This window comes from Leopardus geoffroyi, chromosome B1 (genome assembly GCF_018350155.1).
Source record: "Leopardus geoffroyi isolate Oge1 chromosome B1, O.geoffroyi_Oge1_pat1.0, whole genome shotgun sequence".
In the NCBI taxonomy this organism is placed as follows: Eukaryota; Metazoa; Chordata; class Mammalia; order Carnivora; family Felidae; genus Leopardus; species Leopardus geoffroyi.
In genome coordinates this window covers 175354473-175374102 of record NC_059327.1, presented here as the reverse complement: position 1 = coordinate 175374102, position 19630 = coordinate 175354473, and the positions used below count along the sequence as shown (strand labels likewise).

Below are 19630 nucleotides of genomic sequence, written 5' to 3'. Positions count from 1 at the left end.
GTCAGAGGTACTAGATGTCTCTAATTCCTGGTACCTTCTGAGATTACATGGCATGAACTGGCCTATTTTCGCCCCTATACATGCTCTCTTTGCCTGTTAAGTCCTTTACTTAGTCCAGCTGCTTTTGTTGTTCCCAAAGTTTGTTGACATCTTTTGTCTGTCACAGTATCACCCATTCTCTCTGTCCTTTAGGGATTATACATTCTCTTACCCTCTTCAGTGGCATTTTGGGAGAAGCAGAGATAGAATATATATCTAACCTACATTGTTTAACCAGGAGCCTAAGCTTCGAATTTTACGACTTATTCTCTAAATACTTTTAAAAATTGATAAGCACACTGGGAATTCTGTAACAAAGAATTGGGGGAAACAAAAACAAAACAACTACTTTTCCTTTTTCCTTCCACACATCATTCAGTTGTATGAGCTTGTCCTAATCAGATAAAAGATGAACAGAAATTCAACAAGAGTTTTCAAATGGGGCAAATTTAGTCTGTGCTCACTGTACCCAAATCTCTGATGGAGCCAGCTAGAGGCACTCAAAGAAAATAACAAAATCAGATAACAGGACTTGTAACAGTGACTCATAGTGCCTTATGCCTACGTAACCCCTTTGCTTACATCTGACTTATCAACCCTGGCTCACTCTAATTTCCATGGAAAGTAGCATACTTTATCACACTTCAAACTATGTTGTCCTCACCTCCTGATTAGTATCAACAGGTTGTTCAGTCCATTGCAGAAGTTTCTTTCTCCTGTAGTACACAAGTGACCATCCACTTCACTTGAATTTCATCTCTACTCACCGTGATGCTTTTCATGTTAAGGAGAACTGTTGTTTTTCAACCATACAATGTTGCATAGGAATTGAAGGCTGCCTGCTAGTTGCTTTAATGTCAGTGGAAGCAAAGAGTTCTCAGTAAAGAAAGTAAAAGATAGTCTTAGTAGTGATAAGAGCTAGTAGCCACAGTGAAGATGCCAATCAAATGTTCAACCCACCAAGATAAATGTTAGGAGCTAGTGTCTGTGGATGTCACAAATCTTGATTGCAAATGTCAGTTCTTTCCATGGTTAGTGACTTCAATTAACTGGAAACAAGATGCAGGAACATGCAGATGCTTGTTTTAACAAGTAAATGTAGCAATGGCCAGTGGTAGGTCTGACTTTGCAAATATTACATGTACTTGGGAAGTCAGACAGAGAACAAGTTTGGACTTGAGGATAGCAAATGTCAATGAGGCTGAAGAGAAATGTTTTTGGGTGATTTTTTTTAATCCCCCCTGCCCTGAGAAAGAAATTTACCACATATCTAGAAGGAAAAAAAAAAAGTGTATTGGTGTATTGGTCCAATGTTCAGCATTTCACTATCAGTTTTATTCAACAATTAAAACATGCATAGTATAAATCTCCATTGATCTCTTCTATTTCCAGGGACTCATCCATCACCTATTTGCTGATGACATTCAAATATTCCAATATTATTCTTTGTTTTTAATTTATAGTACATTTCAAAGAACTGTCCTAAGCTATCTCAAACTCAGCAAATCCAAAATTAATCAAATTATCTACTCATCCAGTCTAACGTTCTTCCTAAATTCCTTAGTTCATTGAATTGTTCTCTCATTTATTTGCTCATCTCAACTAAAACGTTTTAGTCTCATGCTCTCTCCAAGCACAGTGATTCCACCAATGGCCAATAAATATTTCTTAAATCAATGAATGGATTTTCAATGCTTTTGATTCCTCTCCCTCTAATGACTTAGTGAGTTCTAGTCACTTGACTTCAACCCCCTTCTCAAGACATCTCCTTCCCTGCCTGTACTGTTGCTGCTCTAATACGGGCCCTCAAGCCTTCTGCCTCCTGGGTCTCTACCATCTAAACTGTCTGCAGCACAACTTTGGTCATATTTTTAACTTAGTTTAAAAATACTTAATTTCTCTCTTTTGCCTGCCAAACAAAATTCCAACTTCTTCTCCCGACTCTCCTCAGTTATTAGATCCTTCTTTCATCACTTCCTCCTACTTGTTTTTGAATCTTCCTGTAAAGCCAGGCTTTCCCATGTTTGATTGCACCGGGTCATTTCGTGCCTCCATGCCTTTGATCATGTGATTATTTCCTACCCTAGAATGTTCCTTTTCTCTATCTTCTAGCCTGCTCAAATCCAGACCATCCTATAGCTCCTAATCCAAAACCTCCCAGGCCTCTAGATGGACTTACTTTTTTACTCCTCAAAGCTTGCATAACCTTTTTATGTATATAACCTTTTTATGTATATGTCTGCTCTATCTCTCACAAAGTCTGAGTTGCATTTTCATAATCTGATAGGTGTCAACCTCCCTCCCAAGTCCAAAAAGGCCCTCTTGCCTAGCCCTTAAGCCCAGCCCACAGAAAATGCTATAGAAAGTTTTCAGAATTGGCATTGACTGAAAGCCATTATATATACTATTACTGAGGATTACATACATATTTCAGGAGTTAAAGGGAAAAAAAGTAAAGAAAAGAAAAGAAAATTGAAGCAGAAAGCGTTTAGTATTGAGAAGATGGTGAAAAATATTAAAACAAAGTGGCCCATGATGTATGAACTAATATCTCAAAAAGAAATCACCTTTTCAGTGAACCAAGGTTCACAGAGGCCCTCCTCTCGCGGCCACCCTGCCATCATGCTTCATGCCGTTCCCTTTCTTTTCCTGAAGACTCTTCAAACCACAGGCAGCATGGACAGTAATGAGGCCTGTGGTTCATTCTTTATTCTTTATTCACTGGGTTTTCTTTCCCTATCTTGTCATCCAGGCATCATGAGTGTGGCTCTAAGAATCGCAGTGTCAAATGAGAAAATGTGATGGCTTGGGGAGAAGCAGTCTGGTCCTCCCTTTGGAAAGCTTTCACTTCATCCCAGTATCTCTGAAAGAATATGAATCTGGAATGCACTGCCCTCTCCAGGTGCTATGTTCTCTCTAATCAGGGGAGGGGGATTGGAGAGGAGGAAGCGGGGGGAGGAGGGATTCCTTGGCACCCCCCCCCCCAGGTTCTCTTATATCAAGTCCTGTATTGCAGTGGCCTCATATATAACGTGCTACCTGAAACATTAGTAGTGGTGAGAAACTGTTGTATGTGAATTTTAATTACACATGGTGAAGAGTCCTTGCTAGATCAGAGAGAGCCACTCTTCACGTTTGCTTTATTTTAGTGAAGGGGCATTTTATGTAATTAGAGAGAAATTATCACAGAGGAAAGTGGCCAGGCACCTGTCTCAATCCCACTGCAGGCTTGCTGTATAAAAAGGTACTAATTTGACTTACCTAACCAATGGTAATAGATGTACTCTAGCAGAGGATTCTGTTTTTAAAGCTCTTTATTATAAAAGAATTATAAATATATGCTAATTAGATAAAATCGTAAAGACCCTCCCTGTAACCACATCCAGCTTCAACAATTAAGTAGCAGCCCATCTTAACTCATCTCAATACCACTCCAACACTTCCTGATTGTTTTGCAACAATTCAAACATCATATTATTTCATTCATAAATATTTTTAATTATCACATAGGAATCTTATTGACAATACTGTTAAACAGTTTACCTTTGATTAATAAAGTTGTCATCCCACCATAGAATCTATATTTTGTTGCCTCAAAACTTGAAAGGCACATAGGGCTTCTCATATATGTACTGAATGTGTAAAACTTCCATGGAGAGTGGGATTGTGTGAGCTAGCTCTATCCCTGTGATTAATCTATTCTGTACACAATGGCAACCAGGGTGTGGGAACGCCCCTCCTTTGGTCACCTAGTAACTTTTCACTGGTCAACAAGAAGCTGAATCAAGTATTATGTTGCGAGAAAGTGCTTGGCTAGCTGACTTGGATCATCTCCTAGATTTTATGAGAAGTTCCATTGCCAAGTTTGAATTCGCTAAACCTTCAAGGCTTTGCGGGCAGAAAAGAAGCATTCCACTCTTGGAGCATAAATGGATTCAGAAGACATGGGCTCAGGTAAACTAGGCCAAATATTGAAGCAGATTTGGAGACAAAATCTGATGCTAAAACAGGCCCTCCTGGGAGATAGCCATTGTGAAGGGGCTGGTGGGGCCACTTGGATAGCCACAGTGGTCTTTCTGGGGCAAGAGCTCAGTGGGGCCCTTCACCAACTCTTGGAGCACACTGCAGGGACTCTGCGCTCTATCTGCCAGCAGCTGTATGTATTGCTTGACAAGGAGAATCAGTGTATCTGGAAACAAGGCAAGTATTCCTTTTTATTCTTTCTCTAAGAAATGTTGATTGAGTAGTCACTTTAAGAGGTACTAAGGAGCATGCAAAGAAGGCTAAGATAGAGTCTTGTCCATAAGGGACTATTCGGGAAAATAAGGTAAGACAAATGCACAATAGTGCAAGAGATATCAAAACTAGTTCCATTCAAGAAATAGAAAGAAAGTACATTAAGAGTTCAGAAGCAAGAATGATTCCATTTTTAGAATGGGAAATTGGGAATTTTGCTAGATCAAATGTTGTATTTTAAACTGAAGCTTAAGGGGTGCCTGGGTGGCTCAGTCGGTTAAGCGGCCAACTTCAGCTCAGGTCATGATCTCGCGGTCCGTGAGTTCGAGCCCCGCGTCGGGCTCTGTGCTGACAGCTCAGAGCCTGGAGCCTGTTTCAGATTCTGTGTCTCCCTCTCTCTGACCCTCCCCCGTTCATGCTCTGTCTCTCTCTGTCTCAAAAATAAATAAATGTTAAAAAAATAAACTGAAGCTTAAGTGGGGTGCCTGGGTGGCTCAGTCGGTTGAGTCACCCACTTCGGCTCAGGTCATGATATCACAGTTTGTGAGTTCGAGCCCCGCGTCGGGCTCTGTGCTGACAGCTCAGAGCCTGAAGCCTGCTTCAGATTCTGTGTCTCCTTCTCTCTCTGTCCCTCCCCCACTCATGCTCTGTCTCTCTCTGTCTCAGAAATAAATAAACATTAAAAAAATCTTTTTTAAAAAATAAGTAAGCTGAATCTTAAGGAATGAATTGGATTCATGCAGCTGGAAATTAGGAATCTTGAAAAAGCATTCCAGGCAAGGAATCCACAATTAAGAGGATCCACAATTAAGAGTAGGAATCCACAATTATTAGCAGGATCCACAATTAAGAGTAGGAAAATTGGGGTACCTGGGTAGCTCAGTTGGTTAAGCAACCAACTTCGGCTCAGGTCATGATCTCATGGTCTGAAGGTTGGGCCCCACCTCGGGCTCTGTGCTGACAGCTCAGAGTGTGGAGCCTGCTTTGGATTCTGTGTCTCCCTCTCTCTCTGTCCCTCCCCCACTCATGCGCTCGCTCTCTCTCTCTCTCTCAAAAATAAACAGTAAGAAAAAAATTTTTAAGCAGAAAAATATTCCTGTTTTGAGACAGAACAAGCAGTTTTTCTATATTGGAATATGATGAAGTTCTATTTGTAGAATTATTTGAGCTTATCCATTAATTATAAAAACAGTAGAAAGACTGGGGTGGGCTGGGCTATAGAATTGGGCACTCCCTTACACACACACTGAGAGGGGAGCAGGTTCTTGGGAATAGTCCCAATTATGGGCGCTGAGAAGTATGACAGGAAGAATATTGTATCTGATGAATATGATCTCAGACAACAGTTACTCTAGATAAGAAGATGGGTGGTATCATGAAATCGAACTCTAAATAATATAGTGTCAAGGTAAGTGGGCAGGTCTCATCAATCAGGCATCCAGGGTAGATAATGTTAAGAAATTATCTAGAAGGCAGATGGTAGGCATTGGGGAAATCTGCCCAGAGGCAGCATGATCCAGACAATGGCAGCTGGAGCTCATACCTAGGACTCTAGTCTCTGGAACGAGTTGAATATGGTCTTAGGCAACATATCAAGACAAATACTTATTCATGGAAAATGATAAGGTCACAGCTACCAGAATAGGAGATCAAAATAAAGGTGGTCTTGGGTACAAGACAAAAACACAAGTTGTGAGAATTGGAGCCCAAAGATAAACCTAGACTTGTAAAAGGATGATTTAATGATGATTCTTAAAATACTGACCTATGTATGGGGCCCTAAATTACACATTCCTTAGTTCAGAATTGAATTCTAAAGATGGGAGAATTGCTAAGCCTGCAAGAAGTGATCAAATGACCTGAGCTATGAGCTATGACCTCAGAGGAGGGATGAACAAAGAAGAGAATGGTAGGACATGGGGATGGAGTAAAATATTATTTCAAATAAGATGATGAAGATCTTCACTAGCATGAAGAGGTTTGACTTGGTTTAGTAGTCCTTGAGTAGCTAATGCAGGTTCTAATCAGAGAATCAGAAGCTGTACAATTAAAGCTATTCTTTGGAAGCCTGATTAGAAAACTGTAAATGATCACAAGCTCAGCAGGAAGAATAGTATAAACTTAATTTAATTCTCATAGCAGCCAGCAAAGTACCTAAAAAAGTATAGTTTCTACACCAGTAAAAATAATGTGGCTATGGTATACCTGCTACTCAAGTCTCCTCTGAAGTGTTTTGCTGAATTTCAGGGAAATACTTTAAGTGGATCACTGATAAACAATATAGTACCTTAAAAGGAGAAGGAACAAGTCTCAAAGTCATACTAAATCATCAAGGAATGATTGAGGGAAATGTTGAGTTCAGTTGAATAGTTTTGTCGCTGTGTAGGGGAAATCATGGTATCCTCCTGCAAATATTCAAAGTATTTTCATGCGCAGAAGGTATTAGACTTACTCTTTGCCACTACAGTAAAAAACAATTTGTCCCCAATTCCTAGACATGTTAAAAGAATGACAGTTGTACAAATGACTTCTCCTTCAGGAGGGAGATCGTCTTAAATGACTGGTAAGGGTCTTGGTAGGCTTGTAAGGTTATCTTGCCATACCTCAGTGGAGAAATATAATTTGTTTCAGCTTTGTATTTTATTCTTTTTATGTATTTGTGCGTGTGTGTGTGTGTGTGTAGAAATGACTACTTTCATCGACTGCCTCATGAAAATAAATGAATATTTGGGGAGCACTGCTACACTTCTAAAGAAAGAAGAAAAGGAGATGTGTAATTTATGCGGCATGCATGATGAATGTACCCCACTGCAGACAATGTCCACCATTCACGATATCAAAGAAGCAGACATTGCTGCAAGAGGGGAACAGAATGTCATAGAAACAGCTACTGTTTCTTCCACAAATGGAGAGCAAAGTCATTATACGAACCAGGTCCAGTTAAAAAAAAATAAAGCACATATGAATTCAGACTTAGTGGAAAAAGAAAACAATACATCATTGAATGAAGATATAACAGAGCAAGAGGAAACAGAGAACAAAATGTTCCCAGATAATGTAGAAAATGAAGATGATAAACAAACAGAACACATGACTGTTGAGAACGTAAATGGCAACAGGGAAGAGACACATGACATAATCCAGGCAACAGAAAGAGAAATACAAGAGACCTCAGAGAACCAAAGAGAAGAGATTACCACATCCTCAATAACATGTGATATCTCCAGCAGATATCTGAATAGTCTCCTTTCCAATGATTCAGAGAATCTAAAGCAAAAGAATAACATAATGGAAAAGGAGTAAGTAAATGTAATTAATGTGAGTGGTGCTTATACAATGCCTACTGATATGTGTGTTTCTATAGTGATTATAATAATATTTATACATGACTAGAATTTTACATTTCCCTTTCAGATCATCCCCCCAAAATATTACAAATCAATAATTCAGCTTAAATTACTCTTAGCAAAATTTATGTGGCAGCTATTACTAATTTTTTTTTTTTATAGTTTTAGGAAACAAACACTCAATGTTTCTCCAGAGGGAGAGGAATTGACTATATATGGAAGCAGTTTAAATGAACAATTGTCCAGAACCTGAATGGTATTCTAAATCACTACTCTTTCAATTATAATAAAAAGAAACTAGGAGATTACAGAGAGTTCATATACCGGAAACGCATTTTCTAGCCTCAGATTTGTTTTAGTTATATCCTCAAATAAATCCTCACATTTATTTATGAATTATCATAAATTCTTAACCTGTATCTGTACTCTCCAGGGGGCATGGGTAAGCTTTAAGCAGTTTTTAAAACTAAGTGTGTATTTTCATACCTGTTTTATCTTTGAAGATGGTTCAAAACTTTTACCAGATTTCCAAAGAGCCCATGACATGTGAAAGAATAAAAGTGGAAATTGACTGATATACTTCAGCAATTATCTCCCCTATACAAGGGAATAATAATCCCTATTTGTCCAAATAAAATAAAATATTCACAAGCCATAGTTTTCTAGCAAATATCACATCCTTGGAAGGCAATGGAGAAGAATGAAAACAATCATTGCTTTGGGAATCAGAAAGACTTAACGTTTTATATCCTGTTTTATTACATAATAGTTCTGTGACCCTGGGCAGCTTGCTTCATCTCTTAGCCCTATTTTCTGCTTTGTAGAAATTGTATATACTTGCTGGGATTATTTGGTAAGGTCAAATGGGAAAATCACGTAAAGGGCCTAGCACCGCATCGCTTTGTAGCTGCTCACGCTGGCCTTCATGTTAGTATATAATTGATTTCACTCTCAACAACCCTCACTTTCTCTACCTCCCGCACACTTCCAAACTCCACACACTTCCAAACTTCATTTAACCCCTCTCTGCCATGACGTGTGGTGTTGTTTTCAGGTGTACGATACCGTTTCCAGGACAGCACCACAACTGCGTCAACGACCTCAAGCAACTCATTTTGCTACTTTGACCTTACCTATCTCATCAGTAAAATGAACAGGTTGAGTTAGGTTAGCAGTGAGGTCCCTACATGGCTGAGAATCTAATGAATTTTGTAGATGTCATAGGAGTGCATTCAATGTATGAAAGACCCCCCATAGTTTCAAAGAACTACTGCCCCTGAAAAACAACTATTAAGTTAGTTAATATGCAGTTACCCACTTTACTGGAGAAAAATATTAACACTTCATATTCTTATATTCAGAAATGACTCAAAGCATCAACTAATGAGTCACTGCTGAACCACTCCCTCTAACACCTCCCTAGGTGTTCCCTGGTTAGTGATTTCCTCTTCATAGCATCCAAACCAATTGTGCTTGGCTTGCATATTTATAAAGATGATGACTCCTTTAAATCCCTCAGGCTAGAATGCCATCAGATCACTTAAAATATGTATGTCATGAACAAAATCTTGCTGGGAATCTGTTGTGATTCCTTGCTGGATATTTTTCTGTAAGAAATCTATCTCTTCTTCTGTTGTCCTAGTATGTATAGACTCAAAGGGAAACAAGACTAAAATAAACCAATCTGATTATTTTAGCTGCTGGACTAGATCTATTTGATTAAGCCTAGAGGAAATGGAAGCGTTTATAGGTCTCTTCACTCATTTCATCTGTCTTTTAGAAGAGTGTATGCAGATCATTTCCAGGGCACAGAAGAGAATCATTTTTGAAGTTATACAAGGCTGAGTCACTGTATTCTCTATTAAACAATTCCAAAATTGTCTCTCATTTTCTGAAGTACCATTATTACTGTCATCAGAGAATATAAAAACAGACCAATGTACTGGGTAATTTTCTTTCTAAATTTACAGGTTCGGAAGTATCAATATAAATGACCCTCCCTACAATTTCAACATGTTTTGTTTTGTTTTTTGATATCTTTGTTAAAGGACACTATTAAATCCAATCTACTAATAATTGAAAAATGGTTAAGACCTTATTATTCTAGAGCTGGGTATGAATGCTGCATTTTATACTGATCGTCTTATATATTTTCACATTGCCAACATTTCAGTCATTTCACTGATGAGAAATGTGAAGTAACCGGAAGAAGAGAAACTACAGCTGGTAATTTTAATGTAGAGATCTAACATTTACCGAGCACATATTTTATGCTAACCCCTTATTATGAGAAGTTTAAATATTTTATCTCATTCCATGTTCACACCATTGTGAATTAGGCATTAGTTTCAGTTTGTAATGGACAAAGAAGCCAGTGCTTTGGAGTGATTTGAGAATATTATGTTAGAACATGTGGGCATTTGTACTAAAGACAGATGGATTCTTGTATGGATTCCTTACCTGTGAAAGGTGATGACAGTAGTACCTGCCTGACACCCTAGTGTAAGGATTAAATGAAACAACGTGGGGACCCCTGGCTGGCTCAGCAGGTAAAACATGCAACTCTTGATCTCAGGGTTGTGAGTTCAAGCCCCATGTTGAGTGTAAATATTATTGAAAAATAATAAAATCTTGAAAAAAAAAAAAAAGAAACAATGTGTAGCCTAAAATCTGGTCCATAGAGAGAGCTGACATATTAGCTATTTTAATAATTATTATTGGTATTTGGGGCACCTGAGTGGCTCAGTTGGTTAAGCATCAGACTCTTGGTTTTGGCTCAGCCCGCATCTCAGTTTCTGGGTTCAAGCACCATAGACATATCTGTGCTGTCAATGCAGAACCCACTTGGGATTCTTTCTCTGTCTCTCCCTCTGGCCCTCAAAATAAATAAACATTTAAAAAAATAATTATTGATATTTAAGGTCAAGCAAATAGTAAGGGACTGACTGATCTCAAATCTGAATTTAAATGTTTAAGACTCTAAAATCTTTGGCAAAAGTGATAGTTATAATAAGCAAGAGTATAACAAGTGGTCAGAATAAGTGTTTGTATTGATTCTTTGAGGATTGTAAATATTCTGCTTCTAATTACCTTGATTAATCATAAATTCACAGTATTTTTGTACCTTTCTCAGTGTTTCGCAAAAACATAATAAACATCATCATTTGATGTAATGTGTTTGGATAATTCCAATACCAGATATATATTACATATATATATATATATATATATATATATATATATATATATTTGTCTCCTTCCCTTAAATTTAGTAAATGATTCAGGTATAAGTTCTTGGTTTATCAAAAAGCATTAGAAGTCTTCAGGTTCATTTTGTAAAGTGAACAAAACTGAGAAATCAACCACCTAAATAATAGTGGTAATGTCAATAGTAACAATAGCTAATATATATAATATACAATACCAACTATGTCAGGCATAGCTTTCTAGTTACTTAACATACGCTAGTTTATTTAATTCTCACAGCCTTCTTATGAGACAGTCTGTGAGAATAAACTGAGTTGAATTGTCTTACAGTTGAATAAACTGAGGCACAGAGAGGTGGAGTATCTTGCCAAAGGTTACAGAGTTACTAAGTGGAAGAATTGGGATCCACACCAAAACAACGTGGCTCTCGAGCTTGTGCTCTTACGCATTTAGCTATACAGTACACAAACTAAATAATTGCAAAAATTATGTCTTTTTTTTTCCCTGCAGGTATTTTGATATACTGAGTGATACCAGCCCCCAAGTGTCTTGTTATATTACAGCACCATCAAATGTTCTCCAGCATCTAGAATGCCGGATTATTAATAGCATGAGTTCTTTAGTAGTGAGTGATAATGAAGAGTTGGTCAGTAATGTCATCACTGTTGAGTGCTCAGATATGGAAAAGGAAATTCCGTTTCCAATATGCATTGCAATTCCATTTACTGCACGTTACAGGGGAAATTACAGAGACATCATGGTGAAAGTGTCTGACGTAAACCTTGGATCAAGTTACCTAACTCCAAATTCACTGGAAGGAATGAGAAGAAGTTACAAGGTTGGTAAACCATTGGCTATATCTACATTTGCTGTTTGACTCCTCTACTAAATATTAGTCAGGCTACCAGATTGTGTATAGATATAGATAGATTGTGTAATAAGTGGAAAGGCTGGCTGATTAGGTTAACACCAGTGAATTCACAATTTTTATTTATTTTTTGCTATCTATAAAGATCAAAGAGCAGAAGTTATTGACCAAACTTAGGAATGAAGAACTTGTGTCTAGGACCCAGCAAATGTATTTTCACCTGGAAAACAATACCAAAATCATGGCTTACTCAGCTTCATGCCCTAGACTAGCATTAGACTAAAATTTCTAATGTGACGGACCTCTGTCTAAATTTAAGAAGATTCGTATCCCCAGATAATACTAGTTTCATTTATATCATTCATGAGTTGGGAAAATATGTCTAAAAAAATGAACAATTGTGTCTGTGTGTGTGCGCACGTGCCTGGTGATAGTTATTAAGTCTATAAATTGTGTTTTGTTTATACACAGAAGACAGTATATGTGGTAGTTAGGATGTGGGTTGTGGAGGAAGACTGGCTGGGTTTGCAGAAGGGGTCCTATACTTTCTTGCTGTGTTAGCGTGGGTAAATTATGTAACCTTGCCAAGACTCTATTTCTTTATCTGAAAATGAACACAATAATAGTGTCTACCTGATAGGGTCATAGGGATCAAATGAGTAAATGCACTTAAGATAAAAGTAGCCTATAAACATGTGTTAGAAGTTAATAAATTAGACTTTATTGTAATAACTCTGAACTTCTCTACTGTCACAAATTCTTGTTTTGAAGACAGAATATAACAATTGTTAAATCAGCGTAAAGTTGACGGGAACTAAGGTTAAAGACCAAATTACCAACAGACCAATAGAGCCTTCCTCCTCATTTTAAGCTTTGGTGGTTACACGAATAGATCATTTTGCTTTCCTTCATGTGTTCAGTTCCCTTTTGTATGATAAAAAAAAGCTTCAATGTGTGACTGCATATATGCATTACAAATGTAAATGTCAGTATATAAAAAATAAACACAAATGTCTCTTTCCAGTTTTTTTTTTTATTCCCACTGCATGAAGGGGAAGAAAAAAAAAATGACTTTGCTAAGAGATTGTGAGCTGTCAGAAGGAAGAATTTGCTGACGGTACAGGTGCTTTAGTGTTTGCATAAACTACCCAAATAATGAAATTTGGAATTTCCTAAAACAGTGTTGACTTTTCTGGATAAAGGCCAATATCTGTTAATTTTTTTAAGTCTATTTCTTTATTTTGAGAGAGAGAGAGAGAGAGAGAGAGAGAAAGAGAGTGCAGGGGAGGGGCAGAGAGAGAGAGAGAGAGAGAGAGAATCCCAAGCAGGCTCTGGGCTGCTAGCACAGAGCCCAGTGGGGGGCTCAAACTCACGAACCATGAAATAACGTGAGCTGAAACCAAGAGTTGGATGCTTAACCAAATGAGCCAACCAGGTGCCCCTAAAGGCCAATATTTAAAGTTTATTCTGGTAAAGGAACATAGGATTCCAAAAATAGTTAATATTTATGAAAACACTAAATGGGACTGTTCATTCACTATACATCTTCGGGGGGGATTTAATTTAAATTTAAAAATACATTTATTTCTCTCTTTTCTATCACGTAGTCCAAATTTGAGAAACTAATATCGACTTCCACCTCATCTCATGAAATGACCAACCCTTTGGTGTTAATGAAATCTTTCTCAATTGTGAGAGATTACAGGGACAGCAGATAGACTTTTTCTTTTTTCTTTCTTTTTTTTTTTTTTTCGCAGCAGAGTATGTACAGCAGATACTCCCTGAACAGTGCCGCATTAATGTCCTTTCATGTCCTCAATCCATACAGGGGACCTGTGCTGAAGTCAAAGTGTACAAGTTGGGTATCTTTTCTGTTGTGTCTTGTTTAAAGAAAGAGTCCTTCACAGTAACAAAGAAAGGCCATACTCTTAAGCCAAGCATGGATTCCCGAGTGTCCTTAAATTACCCTCCAGGAGTTTTTGGCTCATCAGTACTGGTACAATTAAAGGTAAATGCTAAAAACCGGTAAGTTTCTTCTCATAGATTTTGTGGGTCATCAAAGATAGTCCCAAAAGGATAAAGAAGATACCACTATTTAATATAACAGTAAATGAATTCTTCTCTTATACTTTTCTTTTTTATCCTTTTTGTCTTTTATTTAAGTTTTATATATTAATTTATTTCAATAATAGAATTTAGTGATTCATCACTTAAATATAACACCCAGGGCTCGTCCTAACAAATGCCCTCCTTAATGCCCATTACCCATTTATCCCATTGTCCTACTTAATACCCCTCCAGCAACCTCCAATTTGTTCTCTATATTTAAGAGTCTCTTATGGTTTTCCTCCCTCTCTTTTTATCTTATTTTTTCTTCCCTTCCCCTATGCTCATCTGTTTCGTTTATCAAATTCCACATGGTGAAATCATATGATATTTATCTTTCTCTGACTGACTTATGTTGCTTAGCATAATACACTCTAGTTCCATTCATCCTGTTGCAAATGGCAATATTTCATTCTTTTTGTTTGCCAAGTAATATTCACATATATATACATATATACACATATACATATTATATATATATGAATGTGCCCCTTCAAATCAGCATTTTTGTATCCTTTGGATAAATACCTACTAGTTTAAGTGCTGGGTCATAGGGTAGTTCTATTTTTAATTTTTTGAGGAATCTCTATACTATTTTCCAGAGTGGCTGCACCAGTTTGCATTCCCACCATCAGTGCAAAAGTTTTCCCCTTTCTCCACATCCTAGTCAACATCTGTTGTTGCTTGAGTTGTTAATTTTAGCCATTCTGACAGGTGTGAGGTGGCATCACATTGTGGTTTTGGTTTGTATTTCCCTGATACTGAGTGATGTTGAGCATCTTTTCATGTGTTTATTAGTCATCTGGATGTCTTCTTTCAAAAATTGTCTGTTCATGTTTTTGCCCATTTCTTCACTGGATTATTTATTTTTTGGGGTGTTAAGTTTGATAAGTTCTCTATAGATTTTGGATAGTAACCCTTTATCTGATATGTCATTTGCAAATATCTTCTCCCATTCTGTCAGTTGCCTTTTAGTTTTGTAGATAGTTTCCTTTGCTGTACAGAAGCTTTTTATTTTGATGAGGTCCCAATAGTTTATTTTTGCTTCTAGTTTCCCTTGCCTCTGGAGACATGTCTACTAAGAAGTTGCTGTGGCTGAGGTTGTTGCCTGTTTTCTCCTGTAGGATTTTGATGGCTTCCTGTGTTACATTTAGCTCTTTCATCCATTTTGAGTTTATTTTGTGTATGGTGTAAGAAAGTGGTCCAGGTTTTTTTTTCTTTGTTTGTTTGTTTGTTTTTAATGTTTGTTTGTTTATTGAGAGAGAAAGAGCATGAAAGGGATAGGGCAGAGACAGAGGGAAATACGGAATCTCATGAAGGTTTCATGTTCAGCACAGAACCCAATGTAGGGCTTCAACTCACGAACTGTGAGATCATGACCTGAGAGCCTCCAAAGTACATCCCTGCTTTATTTGAAAGCTTTCTTAGCTGTGTGTGTGTGTATGTTTTGTTAATAAACATATGTTTATTAACAAAAACATATGTTGAGTATCTATGATAGAATTGATGCCAGAATTTGGGACATTCATATGATTCAAAATTTGCATTGGAGAGGATGGCAAAAAAAAGAGGCTAACCAATTTAAATATTTATGATTATGAATATTTGGTTATATTTAATTATAAAACATCCCTTTTCGGGAATGAGGATTTAATATATACAAACACCATTTGCACAGTATACACAAGATATGATAGAGCATCAGTGCACATTTTAGAAGATACACTTTCTCAATATTTTCTGTTCTTCCAGTCTAGACTCTCCCCTCATGTTCTCCTGTTTCTCTCAGTTATTGTAAGTGGTTAACGGAGAAGAAAAAATAGGGGAAAAACCCATATGATGAACTATGTATTCATAAGTATTTTCCATAAACTTTGAAATTTTAGAATTATGCTAGCTATTTTTATTAGCCACTCTTGTGTGAGAGGAAACAAATATAGTCTTGTTTTTCTAGTTTCTAGTTTCTTGTTGATCTGACAACAGTTCTAATTAGAAATTACGTAAAATGTCTATTTTGTTTTCTAGGTCATTTTGTTGCCTACAATGAGTGTTTCTCAGTTATTTATAACATTGGACAAGGAATCTAGATTCAGAAAGACTTTGTAAAAGGGGGGCCAAATGCTGTGTTTCTAAATAAATTAATTCAGTGTTGATTCCAGTCAACAACACATAGATAAATATATAAAACTAGATTCTGTCAGATTTTCAGAAAATTGCCTTAGAAATGTGCTGATACTTTGCATCTTTTGCTATCAAATTATAGGAATATATGCATTTTTTTTCCTTATTTAGGTCCAACCAGTTGACCCATCTTTGGTGGCATATTTAAAAACACAGCAAGATACTTCCTACCCGGTGATATCAACAAGCCCGCTGATCCACATGAAGCACCCTTTGGTACATCCTTTCCAGAAGCCAGTCACTGTATTCCTACCTTGTTCTCCACACCCTGATAAAAAAAATCTTGCATCTGAGATAGATCATAAAAGAATGGCTAGTGCCACTACAAAAAGGATCATACCGCTATACCTCAACCGGTGAGCTAAATCCTTGTATCTCTGAGTTGATGATAAACAAAGAAATGTAAATAATTTAAAAATGTAATTTGATGTCATATATTTAAAAATCATTATTGAAATATCATGCAACATTTTACTATAGATATAAAATATTGTAGACCCATGAAAGGTAATGATTTTAGACCCACAAAAGGCCCAAATGTATGCTATGTGGTAGGGTAGACACAGAAGAGGTAAAATTAATCTTTGCTTTCAAAGAAATTATGACATGGTTAATTATAAAGAAGTGGTACAGTGATTTTAACTTCTATATTTAAGAGTGTGCATTTAATGTAGGAAAAAGATTAACCTGAACTTTTCTAAAACAAAATTAAATTTGAGTTTGTATTCGCCATATCGGTGGAATACAGGTGGATAATCCCTTAATTTTTATGATTATGCAAAATCCCCACCAATGAGACAAATATACATATTGAGTTACTTGTCAGAAATGACATTGGAAATGAAATGCTAACCTATTTCAGAAATGACATTGGAGATGAAATGCTAATAACAAATAGGTTACACAGGATAATCCTGATCTTAATTCCTGTTCTTTCATTTAATGCTTATTTTTTCTTTTCTAATGAAAAATGTAGAAGGGAATGTTTCTGTTCTTCACTTCTGAAGGAAATATTTTTTTTTCTTTGAAAAACGAAGAGGGAGAAACAACTTCAGAGACTTAATTGAAATACTATCTACTATTAATTGAGAATCTACTGTGTACCAGGTTTCCTGTGTATATCGTCTTATCCAGTTTCCCCCACCCCACTTTATCTCCATTTTATTAGTGAGAAGACTGAGACTCGGTGATATTAATAACGTGTATAAGTCACTATACCTACCAAGTGACACAATCTTGGACACCCTTGCATATCTCTAGATTTATTTATGACTCTATGTAGCCATCCTTTATTAAGTTTGAAACTGCAAGGCTGGAAATTGAGATGTGGATTATTTGTCTTTTCCTACAATGTTTGCAATTTAGGGCAATAGTAGAATATTAGGTTGAGGCTGGGAGAGGAAATTAAACTTTCCCTTGTGTTAGATTAAGTGAGAGAACATAAAAATACAGACATGATCCAGTTATATATACTTTTGCTACTTGGGATGGAGATCTATTTATCTATCTGTCTGTCTGTCTGTCTATCTATCCAACCATCCATCCATCCATCCATCCATTCATTTATATCTATATAGATATAGATATATAATCTTCCAAATGGCAGTTTAGTTAATCCATGTTCCTGTGTACCAATGTAAAGTAAGATTTAAAACCAGAAATATCCTGAAGCTTCAAATTTAAAATGTACCAGTCTAATAGATTAAAGACATGCTATTTTAAATATCCCCTGAGATACATATATATTTTTTATTTGTTTTTATTAATTTTTTAAACATTTACTCATTTTTGAGAGACAGAGAGAGACAGAGCATGAGTGGGGGAGGGGGCAGAGAGAGAGGGAGACACAGAATCCAAAGCAGGCTCCAGACTCTAAGCTGTTGGCACAGAGTCCAATGTGGGGCTCGAACTCACTTACCATGAGGTTATGAAGTGAGCTGAAGTTGGATGCTTAACCAACTGAGCCACCCAGGTGCCCCCATATATAGTTTTAAAGATAAGAACTTAATCCTAAGAATGGATTCTTACCAGTAACCTGTTGCTGGAACCTAGTATTTCTACTATATATAGAGGGTGGATGGCAAAGGATTAATAAAAATAATTTGTGACTGATATGTATTTTCCATCATAAAACAAAGCAGCTCCATTTGCAATAAATATGATAGAAAAATAATTAGCTTGTCCCTGATGGTCTAATCCCCTAGTCTGAGAAATAGAAATTTATCCCGGTAACACACAGATACCATTTTTGGATCTGATTAGATCAGTGTTCCTTTGCCCCTCTTTTGCTATATTTGCACATGCCTCAGAAATGACAGAGCAGAATGCAAAGAGAAATTGGAAGCAGCATACTGCATTGTCAAAAATGAAATTCCCACAGGTATAGAGATAAGAGCAGAGGCGAGAGGAGCCCCAGTAGAAATCATGCTGAGGGTGGCACATTTTCATACACTTAATTGATTCGAAACATTTGAAAGCCAGTTTTTTTCAGGTAGAGGATTACACAGTGGTACTCCAGATAAATTATACTCAGGAAAAATGATTAGACACTGAAAATTGATTTATAAATTATACACATGGATCTGCTTTCCAGATCTGAGAAAGAGATTCAAGTGGCTACCAAAGCGAGTGGACAAATATTCATTCAAGATTAAGGGAAAAAATACAAAATCCTACATGATTTCCTAAGGAAAAAATTGTAATATTAATCAAAAAGATTTGAAAAGCGGAATAAAAACACCAAAGAACATACTATGGAAATAAAGAAAGAGAGCATCATTCTGACATTTCACAGTAACTTGAATAATGAGAATCACAATTACCTGCAGAGTATTTTAGAAATCTGTTTTGTAAGTGTAGTATGATCCAGTAAGCAAAATTTCTGAGAAACAGAAAGCTATCAGGATAGACTAGAAAAAGACAAGAGGACAACAGGATAAGATACAAAGATAACAAGCAGAGATGAAAAGGGACCAGTGTTTGATAAGGAGTCATTTGAAGTGATGTCACCTAATAATTACAGGTATCATCAAAGGAGCAACCAAAACAACCATAAAAGAAGCAATAATCAAAGGCATAGTTGAATTTGATTTTCTGACGTTGATTAAAGCCTTGACTTAGAAAGTGTTGATTGATTACTAGACACAATTTATGAAAAAAAAAAAAACCATACTTAGGCATAACATGGAAGATTTGAAATGAACATTTAAATAAAACATAATTCTTTAACAATCTGTTTAGCAGAAGCAGATTAAGTAAAAAGGAATAAAATCAGTCTTGCCTCAATCTCATTCATAAAAGTACAAAGCAAAAAGTAAAAAGGAAAAGTTTATATGGCAAAAGGATAACAGAAGGAAAACAAGAAAACAACATGGTGATATTAAAGAGAAAAGATGATATAAATAAAATCATCAGTTATATTAAACAAATATAAATGGAGTAAACATAATTTATACTGTTGTTCATCTTACACAAACCTTTAATATTTTTTAAAAGCTTCTATGCTGTATTTGAGATGATTGCCTCATATATTTTACCTTTTTTATATTTTGCTATTATTTATTTATTAAAGTAAATTAGGTTTTCTTTTTTATTTTTTTCAGAGAGAGAGAGAGCAAGTGGGAGAGAGGAGTAGAGAGAGAAAGGG

General features: G+C 36.4%; 1 protein-coding gene across 1 annotated transcript in view; it reads left to right on the top strand.

The window, feature by feature from the left end:
* Positions 1 to 3867: 3867 nt before the first annotated feature.
* The window catches only part of DTHD1 (death domain containing 1), a 63853-nt gene continuing 48090 nt past the window's right edge, over positions 3868 to 19630 (top strand). Inside the window, 5 exon segments of the mRNA XM_045474295.1 lie at positions 3868 to 4239; positions 6959 to 7574; positions 11340 to 11667; positions 13526 to 13705; positions 16096 to 16340. Coding sequence (XP_045330251.1) covers positions 3969 to 4239; positions 6959 to 7574; positions 11340 to 11667; positions 13526 to 13705; positions 16096 to 16340 — 1640 coding nt within the window. The 5' untranslated portion in view covers positions 3868 to 3968.